Source organism: Poecilia formosa, unplaced genomic scaffold (assembly GCF_000485575.1).
Source record: "Poecilia formosa unplaced genomic scaffold, Poecilia_formosa-5.1.2 Scaffold342, whole genome shotgun sequence".
NCBI classification, from domain to species: domain Eukaryota; kingdom Metazoa; phylum Chordata; class Actinopteri; order Cyprinodontiformes; family Poeciliidae; genus Poecilia; species Poecilia formosa.
In genome coordinates, this window is record NW_006800281.1 from 384,591 (window position 1) to 408,180 (window position 23,590).

Genomic DNA, 23,590 nt, shown 5'->3' on the forward strand with positions numbered 1-23,590 from the left:
CCAACTCTTTATTTTGTAAACTTCTTATTTTAATATATTTGAACTCCTTTGTGTAGTAAAATTTTACCTGCTACAGTGGAAAGAAGCACAATGCTGAATTTTGGAGATATGAGTGGTTCATCATAATGTGAATATGAATGATCAAGCATCCTTCTTGATCATTCTGACAGACCCAAAACCAATATTGTGTGTTATGAATAACTTTTTATCTTAATCCAAATTACCAAATAAGACAATAAGGAATTTATAGCCAAACACTCTGTCAGTTATTGCTTTTTGATTACCTGTCTGGTTAGGTGAGGTATTATAGAATAGATGGGAAGATCCACACACATTCATATAATAAACCACTTCTCCCTAAAACAAGAATGTTTTAACTTAATACTTAAACTTCTAGTAAAAATACTTCAACAAACTGTTCAACTACGCTAGTAATGTTCAGCTAAGCTTCAAAGTAAAGAATAGGAAGACAGAATCTAATGTCCAAAGTCGTCCTTATCGCCCCCTCTTCAGAATACAGCCAATCAGTGCCAAGGGAAATTAATGGCATTTCTGGATTGGCTGCTCCGCAAATGCTTGCCAATAGTACATCAAGTAGCATTGAGCCTCAGTATTTCATCTTCCAAAGCTGCATTTTCTCTGGAATAAATAAGGTTTTTTTCTGCATATATAACTGGCGTTATGTTCTTCAGAATAAATATGCAAATAAATTAATCTGCAAATTACGAACAATGAATTAGAGAAATCCACTGTCATAAAAGTATACATTAGGGTGATTACCAAATGCTACATCTTTTCACTCAATCAGTAAATATTTCAAATGTAACAATTTAAATTCAAATATTGGGTTATATCTACTTTCTAACATTTATGAAATGGCTCACTCAAAAAGAGAATGTACCTCTCCGATTGAGCTTGGTAGATTTGAGACTGAAATAAACAATACAATTCATGAGACTGATTGGATTTTGAATATTATAGGTACATATTTAATTGTTTAACAGTCAACCCTCTATGAGTCTTTATTGTCTCCTACATTGAGTTGATGCATTATCATCAATATGCATCAAATCCAGTCTGTTTAAGTCGTGGAGAGGTACGGTGACTGGATTAATGAGGTTATTCAGGTACTTTTGGTGTATCACACTACCATTCACAAAGGGTAGGGCAGTTTTGTATTGACTACCTTCAAAACCTCCTCTGGTGACCACAGTGTCTGTTGCATGGCACTGTCCTTGATACTACAACTAGTGTCTTCACCCATAAATCTGGCTCAGTGTGGAAGAACATTCATCCTAGAACAACACTGAGGCTCATAAGTTCATTGTCGAGCAGTTGCGCAACTGCACATTGTTCAGGTGGATGCGAGAACATAAATCCCCCCCCCAGGCGAGGGGTGAGAGGGTGAAACTCGCGCTACATTTACCTCATCATGTGCGTGAGGTGAAGGAGCCTAAGGCGCGCTGAAGTGTATGGGAAATCATAATCGGCGCGCCGCCCCCTCCAGATGGGATTTTGGCGCCCCCTCTGGTGCTGCGCCCCTATGCGTTGCATGCGCTGCATACCCACTTTTTGCGCCACTGTTGTTGAGTGAAAATGCTTTCTGACTCATGCAAGACAAAAAATTATGTACCTTTTATCATTGTCAGGCCCTTGAAGTCAGACAAACCTGATTTCAGTGATTTAAGATGGTATAGTGAAGGTTAGGTGACCTTCACTATATTGTTCCACTGGACATTGTCGTTATGGGATATGGCTAAATGACATTCAAAGCTTGATCGTGAGTCCAAACTATTTGTGTCTTTATAGCAAACTGCTGCTCACACTCTACGTTCATTGGCAATGCTTTCTGAGAACAACCGATTTGAAGGGTCATGATGTCACTGTTGATTGATTGTTAGGGGACTTGGTGTAGATTCTCAGTCCCCCATGACTGTTCTCACACAGAAAGAAATGAAAACATTTTGGACAAGGAAGAAGAGTGATTCAAGACAGGAGTGAAAGACCGGCTTGGGATTAAGGTCTTGGGGTATCCTAAAATAGTCTCACTCTTTGGACTTGTTACATCCCCAATTCAACATGTGATAAGTGGGAGAAACTTTATTTATGTGAACACTTCCTAAAGAGAACCACTAGTCACTTCCATGGCTTTATTTTATTTATCACAAAATTTCACATCAAAAGCCATTCATCCTGTCTTTTGCAATTTTCACTTAATCGTGTAGACTCACAATAAAGCTTGGAATCTGTTCTGGAAGCCGTTGTATGAGAGACACTTTCAACTTTCCATCTCAGGGCCAATCAAGGAAAGAACAGTAAATAGAACTATCCACACACCAGTGATGAAAATGTAGTCACAAACATGTTGCACTCTTACTGTGAAAGGTGCTGTATAAATATAGTTTACATAATCGTAGGCAGTGAGAAAACCCAGGAAAGGACCTTCAAAACATGGAAATTTCTTTGTTGAATGCCCAAATCAGGCATTAAATCAAACAGGCAAAAAAAAAAACCATTAAGGTGGACAAAATAATTACTGAACAGTGCAACAGCTGTAGAGGCTGGAGTGCTGTTGCCCTTAGAGCTAAAGTACAGCACAGCTAAATTCATAAAGACAATGATCAAGTTACAGAATCAGGTTATGTAACTCCAGTTTATAATTCCTGTCCATGAAGAAGCTACTTTGCTCCATGATGGAACTCCGAAGAAGCACAATGTTTGTACCAGCAACACAGTTAAGCATAGGGGCAAACATCAGCATACCAAGTTGAAAAGGAAAAACGGATGGGTAGTGGTGGTAGAGGGAAACTTCTGGATGTTTTCTTGTTAAACTACCACCTGTTTTCAGCATTTCCGAGAATCCAGCAGCATCCATGTTGTTAGGAAAAAAATGCAAGCAATGACAGTTGCTTAAACATCCTTCTAAATATAGCCTTCACTGTTTCTTTCTTTACTTCATGGTAGCTGCTTCACCTTAATTTGAGAAACCACTGCGGTGGCAGCGTGTCGGTCCGTGTTACCCAGAAAGCAGTTGGACACAATATCGCAACACCAATACCGTGAGTGAAACAATGACTGGGGCGGCCTACTATATAAAGTACTCGGGGACCATCCATCTATCCATTTTCTTTACACCCTTGTCAATTAGTGCGGTCGGGAAGGGTGCTGATGCCCATCTCCAGGTAACGTTCCGGGCGAGAGGCGGGGTACACCTTGGACAGGTCGCCAGTCTGTCACAGGGCAACACAGAGGCCAATTAACCTGACAGTCATGTTTTTTGACTGGAAACTGGAGTACCCGGAGAAAACCCACGCATGCACAGGCAGAACATGCAAACTCCATGCAGAAAGACTGGGGCCGGGAATCAAACCCAGAGCCTTGTTGCTGCAAGGGAACAGCTCTCGGGGACCAATTCTTTATTATTACAGATAACCATCCGTAGAATACGGAACAAATTGCGTCCCGTATCGGTTCAATACGGGACGCAACATGTGACAGCAAAATACGGGACGGTTCCGTATTTTATGGGACGGGTGGCAACCCTAAGTACTGACAAAATATTTTATAGTGAAAAACAGCGCCAGTGACTAAATAGGCCAGCAAACTACAAATCCTAGGATACTTTAACAAGGACAGTTTTGTATAAAGATTAATGTTCATACTTTAAGTGTCAGTTGGGTAAATCTTCCACTAAGCCTGGATATAAGCAGCGATTCAGAGTCACAGTAAAGATACGAGCAAAGATACGCCAAGAAATAAGATTCAATCACATTTGAGACACAGGAGTATTTTAGTGTTTCTCTGTATTTATTCCTTGCAAAAAGATTTACCACTATGGAGTTTTTTTAAATCAGCTAAACAGAGAATGATGCCTTTTTGGCCCTTCCTCACACAGGGGAAGGATTCTTCCTCTTTGGTCTCAGTAAAACCCTTACTCTACATTTTTAAGATCAGGCTACAGGAAGCTTCAACTGGCCACCAAAAGGCATCTTCAGAAGGTCAACATATTGCAATTACGGTCCCTAAAAACCTCAAAGAGCAGCTAAAGTCTGAGCACTGATCAAAGAAAGAGGTAAAGGTCACATAGGTGGTTAAATACTTTGGTCTGAGATGATGGCTTTGACATTATGGACTGTTTTGGTTGATATTTCTCTTCAATTCCTACTTTACTTTTTGTGTGACTACAAGTAAGTTAGAAAGATTGAATAAATTAACTTGGTTAACCTCCATGGCCTTAAGGGCAGTCCGTCATCACCTCTAGAGCTGCATAGGCATTTACTAAAAAGTTGTAGTTTGCTTGTAAGGATGGTGTCTTTTTAAAAGTAATTTAAGTGAAGGCCAATTGTAGAATGATAGAAAATATATCACAAAATAACACTTTATTGCCATCGTTTTTTCCTATTAAGGGAAAGCTTGCCAAGTAGTTTGAGAAGTGCTGGTCCAAGATCAGACAGTCATGGACCCCTATGAAAAGGAAAACAAGGAGGAGGACAAACAGAGGGGCAGTGTGAAGAACAGGTCAGTCTAGTCTTCTTCCACAAGGATACCTGGGTGTTAACACACCTGTTACCCTGTCTGGGAGGAGTCAGCAGTGTTTAGAGCTGCACTGGCTCATGTGTCAGAGTGTTTGTGTGTTTTTAAGAACAACCAAAGACAGAGAAAGAGAGGGAGACAAGGTGGAAGCTGAAGACAAAGAAACTGTACGACTGAGACGGTGAAGCTTTCTTAGGATCTCCACCTCCTCCGCGATGTCAAAGTCGAAGAAAACCAAGGACGGCTCGCCGAAGGGCTCAGGCAGTATCAACAAGTGAGTTTTTCCTCTGGATAATTAATACATCCAGCTCTGTATTAATTATGATTTGCATGAATTCCAGTCATGCATCCCCTTCCTGTTGTTTTCCAGAATGGGAGTGTTTCATGTTTCCTGGGTGTTAAGACGGCTTCTTTCCGTTTCTACGATTACTTAAAGCCACCGGCAGAAATGTTAAAGAAAGTCAGTGACTCTGTGTGAAGTTAGTCTACAGAGATGGAGAAAGTCAGAGCCTGACATCATGTGTACCTAAGTTAGAGGATCAAGTGGCACAAATACAATAAAATATTTCAAGATTTATCCATCTTTTGTGGCATTGCAGAACCCCAAAGTGGTTCAAACAAAGCATGTTTCTTTCCAAAACAGTTAAGCTCAATTTTATTAGTATATTTCATCTGACTGTAATGTTGCCATTTTGGATTGGTTTAGCCAGGAATTAAGTCTGATAGAGAATCTGTACAGGGACCTAAAGATTAGGGTGCTGGCAGGGAGGCATTCCAACTTAAAAGATTTAAATCTTAGCCAGGCTTTCCCCCAGTGCATTATAAGCCTGACGGGCCACCAGGCTTTACTTGTGCCCCCTTAAGCATAGTTTACTTATTTTAGGGTTTTTTTTGTTTTAACAGTTTTCTTTTTTAAACACTTTATTTTTAGGGTTAAGGTATTAATCTTCCAGTCTTCCAATAACACATAATTATCAAGTGATATTTTCAAATTTCCTGTCAACTTTAAACATTTATTAACTCAAAAACACGGCGAACCGCTGGATGACTGCCCTAGCGCCCCAACCACCGAGCACAGCAAGCTTTCTGGGTAAAACCCTGCTTAGCTTAAAGAAATCTGCATCAACAGTACAAGTAGAAATCAAAATTAAAAAGCTGGTCAGCTATTAAAAGTGATGTTTGATTGAAGTAATGTCAATAAACTATGTTTCAATAATTATTCAGTATAAATCTTTTTTTGGAGTTGCTTTTGTAAGAATGTAAATGGAAACTAGAATTTATATACTTTTTTGTCTTTTGGGAAATGTTTGTGTCATTTCCAATCAGAAACAATTAAATCTAAATCTGTATGTATGAATAGCTATGGGCTAAGCTGCGTTTGGCGTTGAACTAAAAAAGATGTCAGCTGAAGATCTTGGTGCTGCTGCACACAAACACATAAAACATGTTTACAGTCAACATTGTAAGAGGGAAATCTTGAACTGCCTCAACAGTAAAGATGTAAAGTACATATACCTATGTTATAGTGTGTTTCCAATTAAATTGCCATGAAGATGGCATCACTGTTGACCAACCACAGTGTGTCGTGTCAACGAAGAAGCCTCATGATAATCAGGACAAATACGTTTTACTGTTTGTTCTCATCTGATTTGAAAAAGACAAAAAAAAAAAACTGCATGATTTGCTGCTATTTTATAGCTGGCTGATCTGTCACAATCCTTGTTTCCAGCATTTTAGTAACTTGATATTTGGATTAATTATCAACATTGTTTTTATTGGTGTGTATCTGTGTATTTTACTACCATCCCTGCTAATATTGCTACCCACACCTTTTGTCACCTTCTCTCTCTTTTTTAAATGGAAACAAGTGGAGTGCAGATCTGTGTGTTGTGTGTGTGTGTGTGTGTGTGTGTGTGTGTGTGTGTGTGTGTGTGTGTGTGTGCTGCTGTTATTTGGACATCCTGTGAGTCAGTGCCTTTGCTTTCACACTCAGGAAACTCCCTTCAACATAAGCAGCTGCTCTGGTACAAAGACTTCAGCTAAGATTACTCTAAGAGTAAGCAGGTAGCAGTGAGGTGGAGTTGTTTGTTGGATCATTACCACTACCTGCTCTTATGTTACTCCATGTAGGTGCCAGTTAAGGGGAAAGCTTAAGGTTTGGTGCAACTTGGCTAGCAGGCAATGAACCACCAATCAGAATTCACAAGTATTTTAAAATTGTACTGAAATATTTTATTTCCCCCCCTCATCCTCAGGGTAGGTCAGAACGAAATGGTGGTAGTATCAGCGAACAAACTTGGGCGTCTGGGTGTGTCAATATTTGTTTCTACTCATCACAGCTTCGCAAAAACAAACCTAGATGTTATGAATGCATTTTCCACAGGCCTCATTAGCATTGCCTGTTAAATGATAGCTGGCTGATCTGTCATTTGCTTGGTGTGAACGGCGGAGTTTTATCAGTTAGATCCGATTAGGTAGAAAAGCTTAGAATATACTATTTGTTGCAAGAATCTCACAGTCCTGAGCCAGCCAAGCAACAAACAGTGGATTTATATATAGGACTGTCACGATAACAAATTTTGCTAGATTATAAATAGTCCTGTAATTTCTTGCAATAAACAATAATATTGTTGCTATGACACCATTTTCAATTAATATAAGGGTAATGTTAAAATAATACAAGAACAGATTCTTAAATATCAATAAACTTTACATTCTAATGACCATTTAACACTGGAACTGGAAGACATTTTAAATATCCAAAACAAATAAACAGAAACAACAAATAAAATGAATTATTAAGTCTCTGTATACAAAATTGTCCAAACTGACCAAAGCACCAGACTGAAGACTCTTATCATCCAGTTTTTGGTAGAAAGAAAGAGAGAAAATAGAAAAACAATAAATCAAGCAAATGAAAATGATTGCGTTTGTTTTAATTTATCATGTGATTAATTAACAGGCCTATGCATATATAGGACTGGGCTGAACTGGGACCAAAAACTAGTCATGGTGGTCCATATTTTTTATGTGATATGCAATGCACATGACTTACAGGGTATATGCGCATCTTGTCTTATTTCAAATATTAAAATAATGTGCAGCGACCTACAATGAAGAGAGTAACCATGTAAAAAAAGTGATCCACTCTTTGTCACAATTCACACAACTATATATAAATGTACTCTATCTTTATCTTAAGTTCCTATCCTTCATCATCACAGATGGCCGTCCTACCTTCACATGGCTCACACTTTGCTCTTTACTAATTTATGTGATTCTAGTATCAATGTAAACTTTTGCCGTAGATCTGCTGCTGAATATTTCGGTCAATTGTGAATTCAACTTATAAATGTCGCTTTTTCCCCTTCCTATTAACTTCTCAGTTACACCATTTTCTTTGCATTTTCCCCATAAGTGCTAATCGTCTTAGCTTATGCTAGCCGGTGTTGCTATATCCTCTTCTTCTTCGTCTAATGGCGGTGGGGTGACATCCAGCGTTTACATGTATTATCGCCATCTACTTGTGCCGGAATATTTTTCTTAATAAATTCTTCTATATTATCCCATTTTGTCTAAAAACAATTGTTTTATTTATTTTGTCATGTTTAACTCTTCACTCCACACCATATTTCTTGATTTAATTTTTCTCTATTCACCTTTTATTTATCACAATAAATTATTACATGCTCTACTTTCTCCATCTCCCGTTTGATGTTTCTGCTGTCACTGCTTCTTCTTTTGAAATAACTGGTGACGGTTGCGGGCAGCTTAAATACACATTGTTGCCACCTGCTGGACTGGAGTGTCACAAAAAAAATGACATCCTTTGCTTTAGTATAGAGATCAACCAGTGGAAAAGATTATTTATTCAGTTTGCAGAAAACAGTCTTTACATTGTATCCGCAAAACAACACGTGTCCATTATTTTCCCTTAATTCGAGTGGCTTAAATATGAATAAAGTCATACATTTAGCCTATTTTTCAATGTCTACTTCGGTAAAAGGACATGCGGTAGTGTTATATTTTCATTTTCCTTACACTGGAATCTGAATATTTCTTTTTGATAGTTTTCTTCAAACTCAAAGGTAAAAACACAAAAATATAAATGGAGTAAAATACCAATAAATTAGTTCCTATTTTATATAAAGAGTTTTGAAGGGAGGAATTTGGTCAATAATGAGATTTTAAACAGATATTTTTGGTCTAACTTCTTAAGTTTTACATACTTTTCAATTTCATGTAAAGCTAAAATGCTCACACAGCAGTGTGAACAAAAATAAAAATGTTTCAAGCTGTTTTGTCATTCATTCAAAAGAACTGAACGATATTTGTAAGAAAGAATAAATGTTGACATCTTCTAACTTATTCCCAACCAAACCTGCTCTTTGTCTTTTCCATTTACTGTTTCCTACAGACTAGAAAAGTCACAAAACAGTGTTGTAAGTTACTGTTTTAAAAAGCCTGGTCACTTAGACGGATGATTTTGAAAAGACTGAACCAAATGTCTCTCAGTTTTCATCTGAACCTGTGATTTCCTCCCTGAAGGACCCAGGCAAGCAGCCTGGCTCTGCTGATCTCCAAGATGCAATCAAACGCCGACCAGGTGGAGAAAGAAATCCTGAAGTCAGAAGAGATGCTGGCTGTGGTGAGAAAAACCAGATCCGCCACCAAATACACAGATCCATTTAGCTGGAACAGTGCTGAAAATGACATTTATCATCACCAACTGAAACACTGTATGTAGATTAATTACACACAGATGGATGTTTTCTCCTTACAGGTAATGAAAACATAACATTTAACATGAGGATATTACATCAAACCATTCATAAAAGTTATATTTAAAACAGAAAAGTGAGCTTATATTTAAATGTTTTTATTCTCAAATGTACTTTTAATCTGACAAACGGGCCTCATGGAAACGTAACAAACTTTAACATCAGCATAAGTTATTTAGCTGATTCGCTGACAGAAGGCTTTTATAAGGCATTTATAAATAAAATGTTTTGAGGAACTTTACGCTTTTTCAACTGACTTTTTCTACTCACTGCAGAGTATTTCGGTATAGTTTCTGGTGCAAAAATCTAAGTACATTTGAAATAAGACAAAAGTAACTAACAAGTAAGTTTTTAGCAAGAAATCGGAGCTTGTTGTAAGTCAATAATTCCTTAATATTGATTAAAAAGTTCTGGTTCCACTGGCAGATTATTTCACTAAAAACACGTGAAAATGTCTTTTTATAAGTGAAATAGTCTGACAGTGGAACAAGGACATTTTTAAAGGAATACTAAGAAATTATTGACTTAAAGCAAGCTCTTATTCCTTGTTGAAAAGTTACATGTAAGTTCATTTTGTCTTATTTCACGTATGCAAAGATATTTGTACTAAATACTAGAGTAAAATTATGTGGTAAGATTTTGTGTTTTTGCAGTTTGTTTTTACTGTTTTTATAGTTTTCACTAAGACTTATTCTGGATCCCTGAACTGACCTATAAAATTAGTTTTCATTACACAGAAAAGCTGCATGTAAAATCCAAAGCTTATGTCCATTTGTTCAGTTCATGCCAGCACACAGGGATCCCACGTAACTGCCATGAAGTACCGACAAACATGTTTTAAATCCAACTATACAGCGTACATATCTTCAGAGTACATGCATATGGTTTGATTCATGATCAATACAAAAAAACATTAGAAAACTTATTTTAGCATGTTTAAACTGTAAATGATTATGGTGATACCAGCATGAATAAACGAAATACACATCAAACCATCTGTTTCTCTGTGTTGTGATTTTATCAGGATGTTGAAAATGAGAAGAAAGACCTTCCATTTAAACATCAAACTGAGATATCGACCAAACTGAGCAAGGCAGAGAACCTGCTGAAGGATCTGTTTCTGGACGTCGATAAAGCCAAGAAGCTCAAACATCCTCAGGCCAAAGAGATTGAAAATGAGTGAGAACATTGGATGGACATACTGGTGTTTAATGACAAAGGACTGATTCAGAGACATTTGATTTCCTCCAGTTTTGGCCAATGTGATCAAACTAAAGCACCAGGCCAAAACATAAGCTTATAAATGACATAATTTAATAGATATTTTACTGTTCTTTGTGTGACTTTCCAGTATAAGCCACCTTCATGAGCGGTGGCTGAAGGACTGCACCTTCTACAGAGACATCTATGACCAGATTGACGACGTGTCGCTGATGCCCATAATTAACTGGGGGCCCATTTTGACCCAGAAGCAAGTAAGTGTAGAGAAACATCAGAGCTCTTCACACTGGTGGCGATCTTTGAATTTAAAGCTGCAGTATGTGACTTTTACAAAAATATATATTTTTTCATATTTATTAAATCTATCATAGTGAAACAGTAAATCTGTGAAAAGATTGATCTCTTCCACCTCCTGTTCAAGCTATTATTGCTGTATAGATAAAAATCATTCATTTCATCTTCAAGTTGAACCACCTTCAAATGTTTTACAGTGTACAGGAGGGTGATTGACAGCGCCAACACCCTCCTCCTGGTTCTGATTGGTTGTTTCTGACTGAGTGGCATATTTCTGCAGTTAGCGCTGGGAAAACACAGAGAAGCTTGATTATTTTTCACAGATTATTTGTTTATTATTATTAGATTATTATTTGTTATACTGTCACAACATAGTGACCAGATATGTAAAAAACATATTTTTTTATTAACGTTACATACTGCAGCTTTAAAGAATCTCACTCTGAGATACTGTGACCCTGTCGAATTTGACAAGGTTTGAGCATTTTCATGACCTGGGCTGTTCTTGTGCTTTTTGCTTTCAGAAAGAGCTGAACAGAGAGGATTACGGCCCCACCATGGCCGACCTGGAGAAGCAGATTGCTGCTCACAGCATCCTGCATAAAGAGATAAAGGCTTACAGCTCCCAGCTTTGTGTCAGCTCTGCAGGCAGCAAGGTCGGCATGCTTATTTCAACACAATAGCACTTATGTTGACTGGCAAAGTATTCAGACATATGGGACCTTTTCACATTTTTGGTTCCTCATAGCCACTCAGAACAGTGCTTAACTGCAAAGTGACAAAAAAAAAAGATAAAACAATTTTAGTATTTTTTTACAAATAAAAATCTGAGAAACTGAATTATTATCTGACGTTTGTTTTTGCGAAAATAAAATTGTATTGAGAATATATGCTAACAAGTCTAGAGATTCAAATGGACTTAGGTCTCTTTAATACAGGAATATTCACTACAAAGCTTCTGACAAACTGCAAACATTTTATGGCTTTCTGTCAACAACAGCTCTGCCATAAAAAACAGATATATGGAGCAGATAAATGGATTCTGGACTCTGTGGATCTTATTCCTCTCCTTGCCAAGACTGTATTACCTGACCCTAATTTTAAATCTGCCTAAATTGTTTCTCCCTGATTTGTGTGCCGTCCTTCACAGAAACTCTGCATTTAGACTGAGATTAAATCATAAACTGGTGGATTTCTCTCACCAAACACCAGCCTTCCAGATACAGAGAAGTTTCTGCAATATGACAAAAATGTGAAAAAGTTAAAGGAGTTAAAGGAGTTAAAGGAGTACGACTGGGACATTTTCTGCGTCCCAGTCATAGTTGAAAATGGGAAATTCTGACTTTTGAGTTAGAAATATCAGTAATAATTTATGAAACAGATGTCGCATTCAATATGGCCGCTCCTCATATCAGAAGTAGTAAGGTGTGATGGAAACGTGTTTATTTTACAACAAATACATCTAAAATCAATGTTTTAAGCTGTAGCCGCAACTATGACTGAACAAATAAGTGACCTTTGCCAATAAAAATAAAGCTTTTTCATCTTCTTCACTCTCAGTAAAATCTTGGTAGAGACAATTAATGTTATGTGTTACTGTCTTTTTTATTTTTCAGGAGAAATATGCTGTCTTTAAGAAACAATATAACAACCTGCTGGTAAGTTGCTTTTTTTGTTATTTTAGGTTTAGGGTCAGTCTGTTTTTTAAAACAGCATATTAAAAAAGGAGGAGTAAATTTAGCCAAAAACAAATCTAAGAAAGTTTCTAAAAAAGACAAAAGTTGAAAAGTCAAAACTTTGCTAGAAAAAACTCAGAAATTTCAAGAATAATTAAAAAATGTTGTAGAAAAACAGAAATTTTTGAGTTTCAAAATGTGCAATTTTGCTTAAAAAAATCTCTTGGAAAAACAAGGAAATTTTTGAGTTTGAAAACTCCAAAAAGTTCAAAGTTTTTTGTAGAAAATTTCTGAGATTAATGTCAAAGTTTTTTCTAGCAATTCTTTTGGACTTTTCTTGTTTTTTCTGGAATATTTCATAGATTAATGTCAAAGTTCCTGAGTTTTTTTCCACCAATTCTTTTGACTCTTTAAACTCAGAAATTTTCTTGTTTGTTCTGAAATATTTCATAGATTAATCTTAAAATTTCTGAGTTTTGTTTTCTTTTTCTAACACTCTGTAGTTGTTTTTAGAGGTATTTCATGAATAAAAATGAAAATACAGCCTAACCTTTGAGATTGAATTTTGTTTTGCTGGTTTTGTCTCTGAGGACGACTCCAAGTGGCGGCGCCACTACCTGAACAGCCTCTACGACTACATGCAGGGCTGCAGCAGGCAGCTGAACTTCCTGAGAGAAGAACAGGAAAAGATCAAGAAGCAGGACTGGAGCGATCAAATGCTGCATCCTCCTGACATCCGCAGGCACTATGAGGTCAGAGCAAATCAAGATTTGGTTTTAATATCTCTTAATTCTGCTGTAATGCTGTTTTATTAAATAAAATAATTTTTACCCACCTGTAGGGTGTTCATAATGTTTCAACTGCAGATTCTTTGTCATAAACATTATAAACAGATAAAAATAACACCCTAGTTAGGACTTCTTAAACAAAATAAAGCAAAGGAAGTTCAACAGAGGGGTTTAGAAACCTTAAGCTTTTAAGACAGAAGTTAGAGAATCTGTTAAGCATTAGTTAAATGAAAAATAGTTCAATTAGCATCTCGCTGTAACAGTAGATATAAAAGCTTTGACTTATTCCCAATCAGAACTTCAAGAACAACGGTCTTTTGTTCCATGAGAGTGAAGTGAACAGACTCCAGGATGAAGGAGAAAGGCTCATCGAACTGAACCACCCAGCCAGCGAAACAATACAGGTACTGAAGTCAGTCTAAAAAGGAGACCTGGCTTATGCGTCCTTTAACAAGTTATGATATGTCTATGTGCTATAAAAAACATATTCATTAAATTTTTTTTAGCACAAAACCATTCTCAGATAATGACATCTCAGTTTGCTCCCTTCAGAATTAACTGTTTTAGAGCCTCTTGTCACTTTAAATCCAAACTATTCGTTGCTGTCCACGCCCCCCAACTCAACGTTTACACTCAAACGCTGAGTTGAGTTGGAGTCATAAGAAAATGGCTGCAAAGAGACGTACAATTGTACAACATTACATCTTTGAAGATCAAAGATAAGTTAACAACAAAACACTTGTCTTTTCTAGCAGCTATTGTACCGCAGTAAAGTTAGCTTACCAAACGTGCCGGAGTTCCGTTTGGGTTGCTAGGTAACGAGGCTGGGCTCGTAACGGTGTTGGCTTTCACTTCTTGACCCTTTGCAACTACGTCACTGAATCATTCGAAGCGCCATGATGGATGTCGGAAACAGCTAGCTTAGAAACCGACCCATACCTCCTCCGTCCTGACATGTTGATCAAATGATCGGCTTTGCCTGAATTCACAGCACAAGATTTATGTCATTAAGTCATAAAGAGCGTCTCCCTTTACACCGGAGCAGCATTAAAAACGTGCAGAAGACCAGGGTTTTTTTTGTACATGCTAGGCTACATGAAGCGGGGCATTGTTTCCATGGTTACTGATAGTTCGACTCGTCCCTTCGCCATAATGCGATGTTTGATATCATACGTACTTATAAAGTATATGAACAATAATCCTCTTACTTTGTAAAAAGTGTTCGCTGCAAATCCCCGGTTACACCGAGGGATGATTAACGGCTGCTATCCATCGCCGCCACATCTTCCCTCATTAAAAATTAATAAAATGACAAGTTTGGTTTTCACCCTTGTCTATTGACCGCGCAGCATCCTATGACCATTTTACTGCGAGATCAACTAAATAAAAGCGGTATTAGGCTACCAGAGCTGCGTTTTTTGACCGGTTTATAGGAGCGCATTGGTTGTTTTGACATCCATCATGGCGGAGTGGGCGGAGTTTCGAAGAGAGTGACGTCACGTGCAAAGGGTCAATAAGTTAAGGAGCAGTTGGTGACAATTTGACCTTGAAATCGGCTCATTTTCCAGCCACCAAAAAACATTAACTTATTTCCATAAAACATCTGGGTGTTTTTCTAGTGTTTGGGTTGCTTCTAGAAGTCGTTGACACCCAATTGGACGTAGAAATGTGCAAGAAGTAGACATTGCTTTATATGGCCCCTTTAAAGATTTCACCTGAGTTAAACTTTAAGATTGAATGTTTATTTAATGCAGTCTGATTCTTTACTTTAAGGCCCAAATGGAAATGGTGAGAACCGAATGGCAGAAGTTCCTGAATCTCTGCATTTGTCAGGAAACACATCTGGAAAACGTGGATGAATTCAAAAAGGTAAGAAAATATGGTAAAAGTATGTAATCGGAGGACATGCTATTGCATGGACAATGTTTTTAGCGGTCCAACGTGTTTTTAGCTTCTCTCAAACCACAACATGAATATTTTTGTACCATTTTCTTCCAGTTTCAAATGGACACTGAGGAGCTGTCAGAGACACTGACTGAACTCAGCACCACTTTGGCCCCAGAGTCTGTCAGTCAGAAGAGTAACTCAAAGACACTTCTGCAGATGGAGGTAAGATGAAAGCAAGAAGGTAAAGCGGGAGGAAAAACTGAGAAAAACTCTAGTTTATTCAACTCTTGGAGGTTTGCAAAATTGATAAAAAGTTAACACAACTTACTACTGTAAGTTTATTTTTCACAAACTCACATTTAGGCTCAAAATATAAAACTGGCTACATTTATTTGACTCAAAGAGTAGAAGATAGTAGACACAACTAAATGCGGCTCAAACATTTTACAGTGAAGGAAATACAGAAAATAAGGTGATTGGTCAGATTTGCAGAAAAAGTTGGGATCACTGGTGAAAATTGCGAGTCAGTGCAAAATTTGTGAACAATCAGTGAATCACGACTTTCGGGAGGGACTGGTTTGGTACATTGTTATAAAAGGCTATGATTTTTGTACAGCTCACTAGGAGGCAATAGGTTGTGGTGAAATTAGGGGGAATCACAGACAAAATAACACGAGTCAAGATGAAAATACAATGAAAAGAAACGTATAAAAGCAAGAAATGGGCGGTCAGCTGACGGAAATCAATAGACAACTGGCTTTGCTTCTCTGTAGGGAGAAGAGAAGACGGTGCAGAACTGTGAGCAGCTGCTGACCGACCTGAGGAGACGAAGTTCAACCATCTCCCCTCTGAAGCTGCGTCGCGTTTCTTCCAACACTCCCATCGCAGTGAAGTCGCTGTGTGACTGGGAGACTAACCAGGTCCAAAATGCATTTTTATTGAATCTTCTTTAAGCAAAACTCACAAGACTGAGTGTTGAGATTCTTTCTGTAATTGTTCAGCCTGATTTATTGTTTTCAGACCTCCTTAAAATGATAATTTGACTTCATTTTTGCGCCATTAGGGTTCTCTGTCCAGAGGGGAAACGTTCACCCTGAAATCCCTCTCTGACAACGAGAACTGGGACGTAATCTCAGCTGATGGAGAAACTGAAACTTTCCCAGGAGTTTGCTTCCTGATCTCACCTCCTGACCCAGACGCCATTGATAAAGTTGACTCGTAAGTAATGGAAAGCTGCATTGGAAATGGAAAGTATTGCTATTAAAACATGTACTATACTCGTTGTGTTTGTATTTTCAGTTTGGAGAGTGAGCTGGCAGAAATCAAGGAAAAGAGAGCAGCTCTGGCAGCGTCCCTGAAGAACCGCAGATCAGATGTCTGTAACGCTCAGCAGTCAGGTGTTTGTCTTTCACTTCTTTACCGTCATGATGTTTAATCTGTGAGCAGTTTAAAACGCCTCAGAGACCAAGAAGAGTTTGTTTGTATGGCACAGTTCAGCAACAAAGTGCTGTACACCATTAAAAACATAATACAGTTATTATGTTAAATGAGAGGAGTCCCAGAATTGAACCTTGAGGAACCTCATATAGGATTTCTACCCATTTCAATGAGTAATTACCGACTGACACAAAGACGTCCCTGTTTTTTTAGGTCAGATTAATCAGAAGGCAATTTTACTGTTTCTTCACTCAGTTCCAGTTTCTTCAGCTCCTCAAGACCCAAAACTGGCAACTGTGGCTCAGCAGCTGGACCAGCTGGACTCCGACCTGGCCGACACGGAGCAGGGCCTGCTGAGCCGCCTGCGAACCCCGGTGAGCCGCACCGACCCAACCAGAGATCTGGCCAAGAAGCTGAGAGAGCAGGAGGTGAGTCGACACAAACACCGATGGTTTCAGAGGGAAGAAACTCTCGTTAGGGATCTGATTATATTTAAATTTAGTTCATGGGGAGAAAAAAATGTAGCTTTATTTTCACAGAGTTCATTTTATTGCATGCTGATACGGATTGTGACACTTAGAGGTACACTAAGTAAATTTAAATGCCTTTAAAGGTTCATTCATTTTGAGTAATTAAGTTTTTTATATTTAGACTTTAACCATACAGAAGGATTTATTTCATCTGTTTATTTTAAATAGATATCAAACCAATTAAAAAAGAAGACCTTTCTTCATTAAATATCATATCATTCATATCATCAATTTAAAGCAGACAGTCACCGACTCACTTCACAAGAAGAAGAAGCCATTAAATTGCATTGCTGCGCACTGCAAAAACACAAAATCTTACAATATATTTTTATCTAGTTTTTGGCGCAAATATCTTAATACACTTAAAACAAGACAAAACCGACTTACAAGTAACTTCTCAGCAAGTTATATGAGCTTGTTTTAAGTCAACAATTTATTCATATCGATTTTTAAGAAGTACTACTTCCTCTGTTATTATTATTTCACTTACGATACAACATTTTTCCCATGCCATAATTGAAATAATCTGCCAGAGGAACTAGTACTTTTTAAAATCAATATGAAAAATTTATTGACTTTAAACAAGCTCCTATATCTTGCTGAAAAGTTACTTTTTAGCCAGATTTGTCTTATTTCAAGTTTACTAAGGTATTTGCACTAGAAAATAGACAAAATACTTGGTATAATTTTGTGTTTTTGGAGTTCAGTGTTGCATTCAACATGTTCATGGAAAGATGAGTGGAAGAAAAAAGTGCGCACAAGCACCAGGCTTACCTTCAGAGGATTGTGAAACAATTCACAATTCTTCTAAATCATATTTGTTTTATACAGCGAGCTGCCGAGGCATTGAAGGCTCTGGAGCAGCAGATTCAGACTGCAGAGGCCGACCTGCAGCCTTTCCTCCCTGCTGAGTCCAGCAGCATCGTGTCTGGACTGCAACTCAGACTGAGTGCTGCTAGCAACAAGCATGATAGCTTAGCCGCTCTGGCGGATCTCTACAGTAAAAAGTAAGTTTGCATTATTATTATTAGCAGTGGTAGTATTTAGATACTACCACTGCTAATAGTATTTAGTGGTAGTAAGCTTTTTAGATCACAGCTTGCTGTTTTTATCTGTTTCTCTCAGAGCGAATGCGTCTCTCAGCCTGGAGAGTCAAATTCAGAAGGTGGACGATCTTGTTTATGGGCTTGAGAGAAACCTCAGTGAAGACGGTCAAATTCCTGACATACCAAATGCAATTCAAACTCACACTGAAGACATTCAGGTGAGGATATCTACAGCAGACTGTATCACTATTAGCTTCTGCACAAACACACAAACTGTTTTTAAGACAAAGGCTTTGACAGGGAAACCTTTGCAGTTACAACAGTTTCTTCTAATAAGACTTTCCATCAGTTTTTGGAGTCTTCATGTCTGAGTTGTTGTCGTTTCCTCAGTTAAATGTGGAATATTTAGGCTGGACTTTTTGCACAGATGACATCCTCTCAAAGTTTGAGTTCACTTAGCTCCTGAGAGAGATCCAATCTTTTACAAATGTTTGTAAAAGCAGTCTGCATGACTTGACGTTTAAATGGGATGTATTGGGCAAAATATTCATATTTTCATATTTTGTATTTTATTATACTTTCATTTTGGTCTCAGTTGCTTCTAAAAACAGCCCAAACGCTTAAAAAAAAGTGTAGTTTTTGGCGCTTTTTATTCCCTAAAAGCTGGCTGTTTTTGGGGAATAAGTTAATGAACCGTTTCAAAAACCTCCTAATTGTTGAGTCATATTATCAGTTTACCCCAACTTCAACCCCAGCAGAGTTCCAGCACATTTAGTTCTACCACTATGTGCTGTACAATGGCTGCTGGAAAACACAGGTGTTTTGTTGATGACTTGCCATCCAGAAACCACTTGCCCCATTCTTGTTGGTTGTGCAGGAGGCTCCACTTCTGCTTTTCAAAGATGTAAAATTGCATAATTGTGTATCTGTTTGCAGCCATTTTTACGTTTGAGTGTAAACGTTGAGTTGGATTTAAAGTGACAAGACGCCCTAAAACATCTCAAAATACTCAGAACTGAACAGACTAAAGCCTCACCGTCGAATCATTTTGTGCAAAAAATGCAATAAACATGTTTTGTCTAGCCCATAGAAACATCCTAACCTGTTCAATAAAGTATGGTAGGTCACCTGTAATCACCTACAGCTGTGGCCAGCAGAATAGTTGGGACAACTCAAAACTTTTGGCTGTACAGTGTATATTTTATTTTGGGCGTCCCCTTTGTTGTGTTTAGCGCCAGCAGCAATCGGTAGCAGGGATCCAGGATGACATGACGAAACTGAATCAGGATTTGGAGGCGACTGAGAGGTTGTGCAGCTCCCTGCAGAAAGACCACCAGGAGTACTGCCCTGACATCCAGCACCAGAGGAACGACGTCAGACAGCTGCAGAGTCGCTACACAAATGTTGCCAACCAGCTGAAGGAAAGGTGAGACAAACCAGAGGATTTCAGTTCATTTAATTTAGCTGTACTGGGATTTGTTTATCCCCAGTTAAACAAATTAAGTCTGATAGTAATGAAAAGTGAAAGAACATTTCATAAATTCTGTGTTTACTTTTAAGTGTTGCTAAATGTCTTTTAAGGAAAAGAAAAACTTAATGTTCTTAAGAAGAAATATATTTGATAACAGCAAAGATGTGGAGAAAATTAATCTTTTTTTTTTCCCTGACATCTTTTAGAGAAAACCTTTTGCAAGAGGCTTCGTCAGCGTACCTGGAGTTCCAGAGCCTGTGCAAATATCTCAACTCTTTCTTGGACAGCCTGCCAACAAATCAGATAAATATCAACGATGGGCTGTCGCAGGTGACTGCTAAGCAGATCTCCCAACAGGTATGAAAGTCCTTAGAGACGTGCACGTCTGAAAAGTATTCACAGTGCTTCACTTTTTCCACTTTACTGCAAATTGTTAATTTAATCTCTTTCCTCAAAATTCTACATCCAAATGCCTCAATGTGGAAAAAATGTTTTGGAGATTTTTCCACATTTATTAAAAACACAAAACCAAGAAATTACATTTACATAAGTGTTCACATCCTTACAAAACAGTGCTGAACTGACTTAAAACGTTTATGTTTTAAAACAAACAAATGTATTTAATTACAAATTTATTTGACAACTCTGCACCATTACATCACACTTCACAAGCTTAGTCAAACATGTAAAAAATAAACTGTAGGAAATCTTCTTTCAAATGGTTCAGAAGGTGAAATTAGAAATTCTAAATATAAAGTAAAATAAATAATAAAGCGTCATGTAGCTCAGAGCACAAACCATAGAGCTAGACTCAATAGATCTGCCCATATGAATCAGTCACATTGTCACCAATACCAGATCTATAATTTTTTTCAACATTGGGACTGATGCAGATATTAATGTGGGATTGGTGCATCTAGTTTCCTCTAAATATGACGCCTTTCATTCACAAAGAGTTCAGTCTTTGTCTCATCAGACCAGAGAATCTTGTTTCTCGTGGACCGAGTTTTGAGCCTTATTCCAAAGTCTGTGAATATTTATTTAAATGTGATTTATAGGCTTTGTATTTTAATAAATTTGCAAAACACTCAAACTTTCACAATGTCATAATTGGGTGTTTGTGTGTAGAAAAAAAAAGAGATTAATTTAGTACAATTTGGAAAAAGTGAAGCACTGTGAATACCTTCCGGATGCACTACACATAAAATAAATCATATCTGTGCATCATTTAATTGAGTTAAATAGTATTTAAAGGATTAATGCAACTTTTCTCAACTCACAGAGAGTGATGAAGGATCTAAAGCAGAAGGAGGACGACATGGACTTAGTGGTTGACCTCTCTCAAGATCTGCAGTGCATACTCAGCGTAAGAACAAAACAGAAGCAGAGATGCAAACGTTTCACAATTTGTAGTTGTACAGAGTTGCTCAGACCAGGAACATTTCCCCCTTTGGAGCTGAAGTACTCTACTAATAAGTCAAAGTATAATGTTTACTACAGCAGGTTAATTACCTGAAAACTGATGTGTTTCCTCACCTTGTTTATAAGTTGTCTCCCCTAAACTCCATCCCAACTCAGGGAAACGTGTGGTACACATTTTAAAAACAATTTAGTCAAATCCTGCATTGAAAATGAAAATTCATAACCTTTTTTTATCTCTGTAACAGTACAACTCTGAAATAGGAAATACAAGAAAACAAAGGAACTTTTTAACTCAACTTCTTCCTCTTTTCTGTTTTTTTATGTGCGAAACATTTAGCTTCAGTTCACACTGAAACGATCCATTCCTCTTTGCGCTCGGATGTGCCTTTTTAGTTCTTTTTCATCTTTAATGTTTAAAAATGAAGGAATAACATATGTAACATTTTTATGCCTGCAGGATTATGAGACAAATGCTAATAAATACAACGGTACACTTGAAGATGTCGGGATGCCTCTTCCAACGATGACCCATAGCCTCACATTCAGTGATGCTATTCAGAGAGAGGTAACATTCAGATTACTTTACTGTATATTTATGTTTTTTTTTAAAGAGATAAGAATTTGATTACAGATCTGTTCATCACAGGAAAAAAAATTGATAAACCGCTACGCAGAAGCAACAGCAGAAAACGCTCAGCGTCAGAAACAGATCGATTTGGCAAGGAATCTCATTTTTCAAGTAAGGCTTACGGTCAAAAATTTGTCAACCTTGTCTTTGCACTATTTATACCATAACCGATCAAACAAATTTAGCTACACTGCAAATCATCTGAAAATGTGTACTTAAACCTGCTTATCATGTTTTTACGGCTGCAGAATGAAGAAAAGGTTCAGATGGTGGCACAGCAACAGGCGAAGCTTGGAAACCAGCAAAAGAGTAGCTCTGAGTTAGATGGCTTGTTTGGGGAATTAGTGGACGAGAATGAAGTGACAGCTCAATCACAGACCAAACTAAAAACCTTCAAAAGCAGAGTTAAGAATCACCGAGGTGTGGAGCATGTGGAGGAGAACGACGCACTCCAAGTAGGTGATCTGTCTGACCTTAGGAGCAAACTGAACACTGAAGTCTTGAAACGGAGCTCCACCCATTCAGAGTTTGAGACGGTAAACGAGAGAATCGGAAATCTGCAAGACACCACTGAACGCTCATACCCCCGAATGGTGACTAGAGAGGCAATTGAGTTTAAAAGAGATCCTCAAGTGGAAGAAGAGGCTGCCAACATGCGAAATGAGATCCCAAGGACGAGACATGAAATACGAATGAACGAATCGGAGCAAGCCCAAATGAAGAAAGAAATTGCAATTCTCCACCATATTAAACCGCCCGTGAACGAGAGAGAGGATAAGAAGGAAGCGGGTAAAGCAGAACAAGATCTAGAGATTTTGAAAGCATTTAGAGCATTTGAGACTGAAATTTCTGATGAGAAAAACAAATGCAGGATCCTCAATGATGAAATCTTCCAGACAAGAAATCAGATTAACACCCTTGAGAAGCTGATTCCCAACATCCAGTCTAAAGACATCGCTAGAAATGTGAAGAAGATTGAACAAGACCCTGAACTTATCGCAGAATTCAACAAGCTCCAAACGAGCCTGGAGGAAGAGAGATCTGAAAACAGCCATTTGTCTCAAGAAGTGATGGAGCTGCAGAAGCGCTACAGAGAAATTCAAGCCCAGAGGCCAAGTTTTGAGGTGAAAGAAGTTGTAAATGAGATATACCTAATAGATCCAAATACAGAGATGGAGATTGAGCGTCTTCGCAAAGAAATACAGGACATAAATATGCAGAATACTGACCTAGAAAAGGTGATTATGCAGGTCACCACTGATCTGAATACCCTTCGTTCAGAGAAACCCAAAGTAGAATTCAAAGAGGTTACCCAAGAGGTGGTGAAAGAAGAAAGAAGCCCTGAAAACGAGCGAGAGATCCAGAGGTTAAATGATCAGGTGAACCGCCTAGACAGCCAGTGCACCTCTCTTGAAGACCAGGTTAGACAGCTGCAGAAAGAAAGAGATGAATGGAAGGCAGAAAAGTCCAAGATAGAGACCCAACTGGTCAACAGAGAATTAATAAAGTATGAGCCTGATCCACTGCTGGAGAAGGAAGCTGATCGTTTGCGCAGGAGTGTGCGGGAAGAAGCACAGCTGAGGCGAAATATTGAGGAGATGGTTTTTGAATTCAAACACAAATACCTTCTTTTGGAAAGACAGAAACCAGAACAGAAACTGGTTGTCCAGGAGATTGTACGGCTTCAGAAGGACCCAAGGCAATCAATGGAACATGACAGACTCAGTAGGAGGCTTGATGAAGCCGTAACGAGTCGCCGTCAGATGGATCTGGAGTTACAGCAACTAAGAACGAAGTTGGAAGACAAGGAGCGCATCATCAGAGAGAGTGATGAGCACCAAAAAAGGATCCAAGCTGAATCTGAACTCAGAGAGAT

At 38.1% G+C, this 23,590-nt stretch overlaps 1 protein-coding gene across 1 annotated transcript; it reads left to right on the plus strand.

The window, feature by feature from the left end:
• Positions 1–4,629: 4,629 nt before the first annotated feature.
• LOC103153209 (envoplakin-like) lies at positions 4,630–23,588 on the plus strand (the record flags this gene model as incomplete). Its single annotated transcript, XM_007574033.2, has 22 exons — positions 4,630–4,807; positions 9,082–9,181; positions 10,339–10,493; positions 10,666–10,789; positions 11,354–11,485; positions 12,446–12,487; positions 13,096–13,257; positions 13,590–13,697; positions 15,067–15,162; positions 15,292–15,402; positions 15,954–16,100; positions 16,244–16,398; positions 16,480–16,577; positions 16,873–17,045; positions 17,979–18,154; positions 18,273–18,411; positions 19,426–19,619; positions 19,871–20,021; positions 20,947–21,030; positions 21,544–21,651; positions 21,733–21,825; positions 21,963–23,588. Coding segments are annotated over exons 1-22 (4,233 nt in total), but the record flags the coding sequence as incomplete, so codon positions are not given.
• Positions 23,589–23,590: the final 2 nt, after the last annotated feature.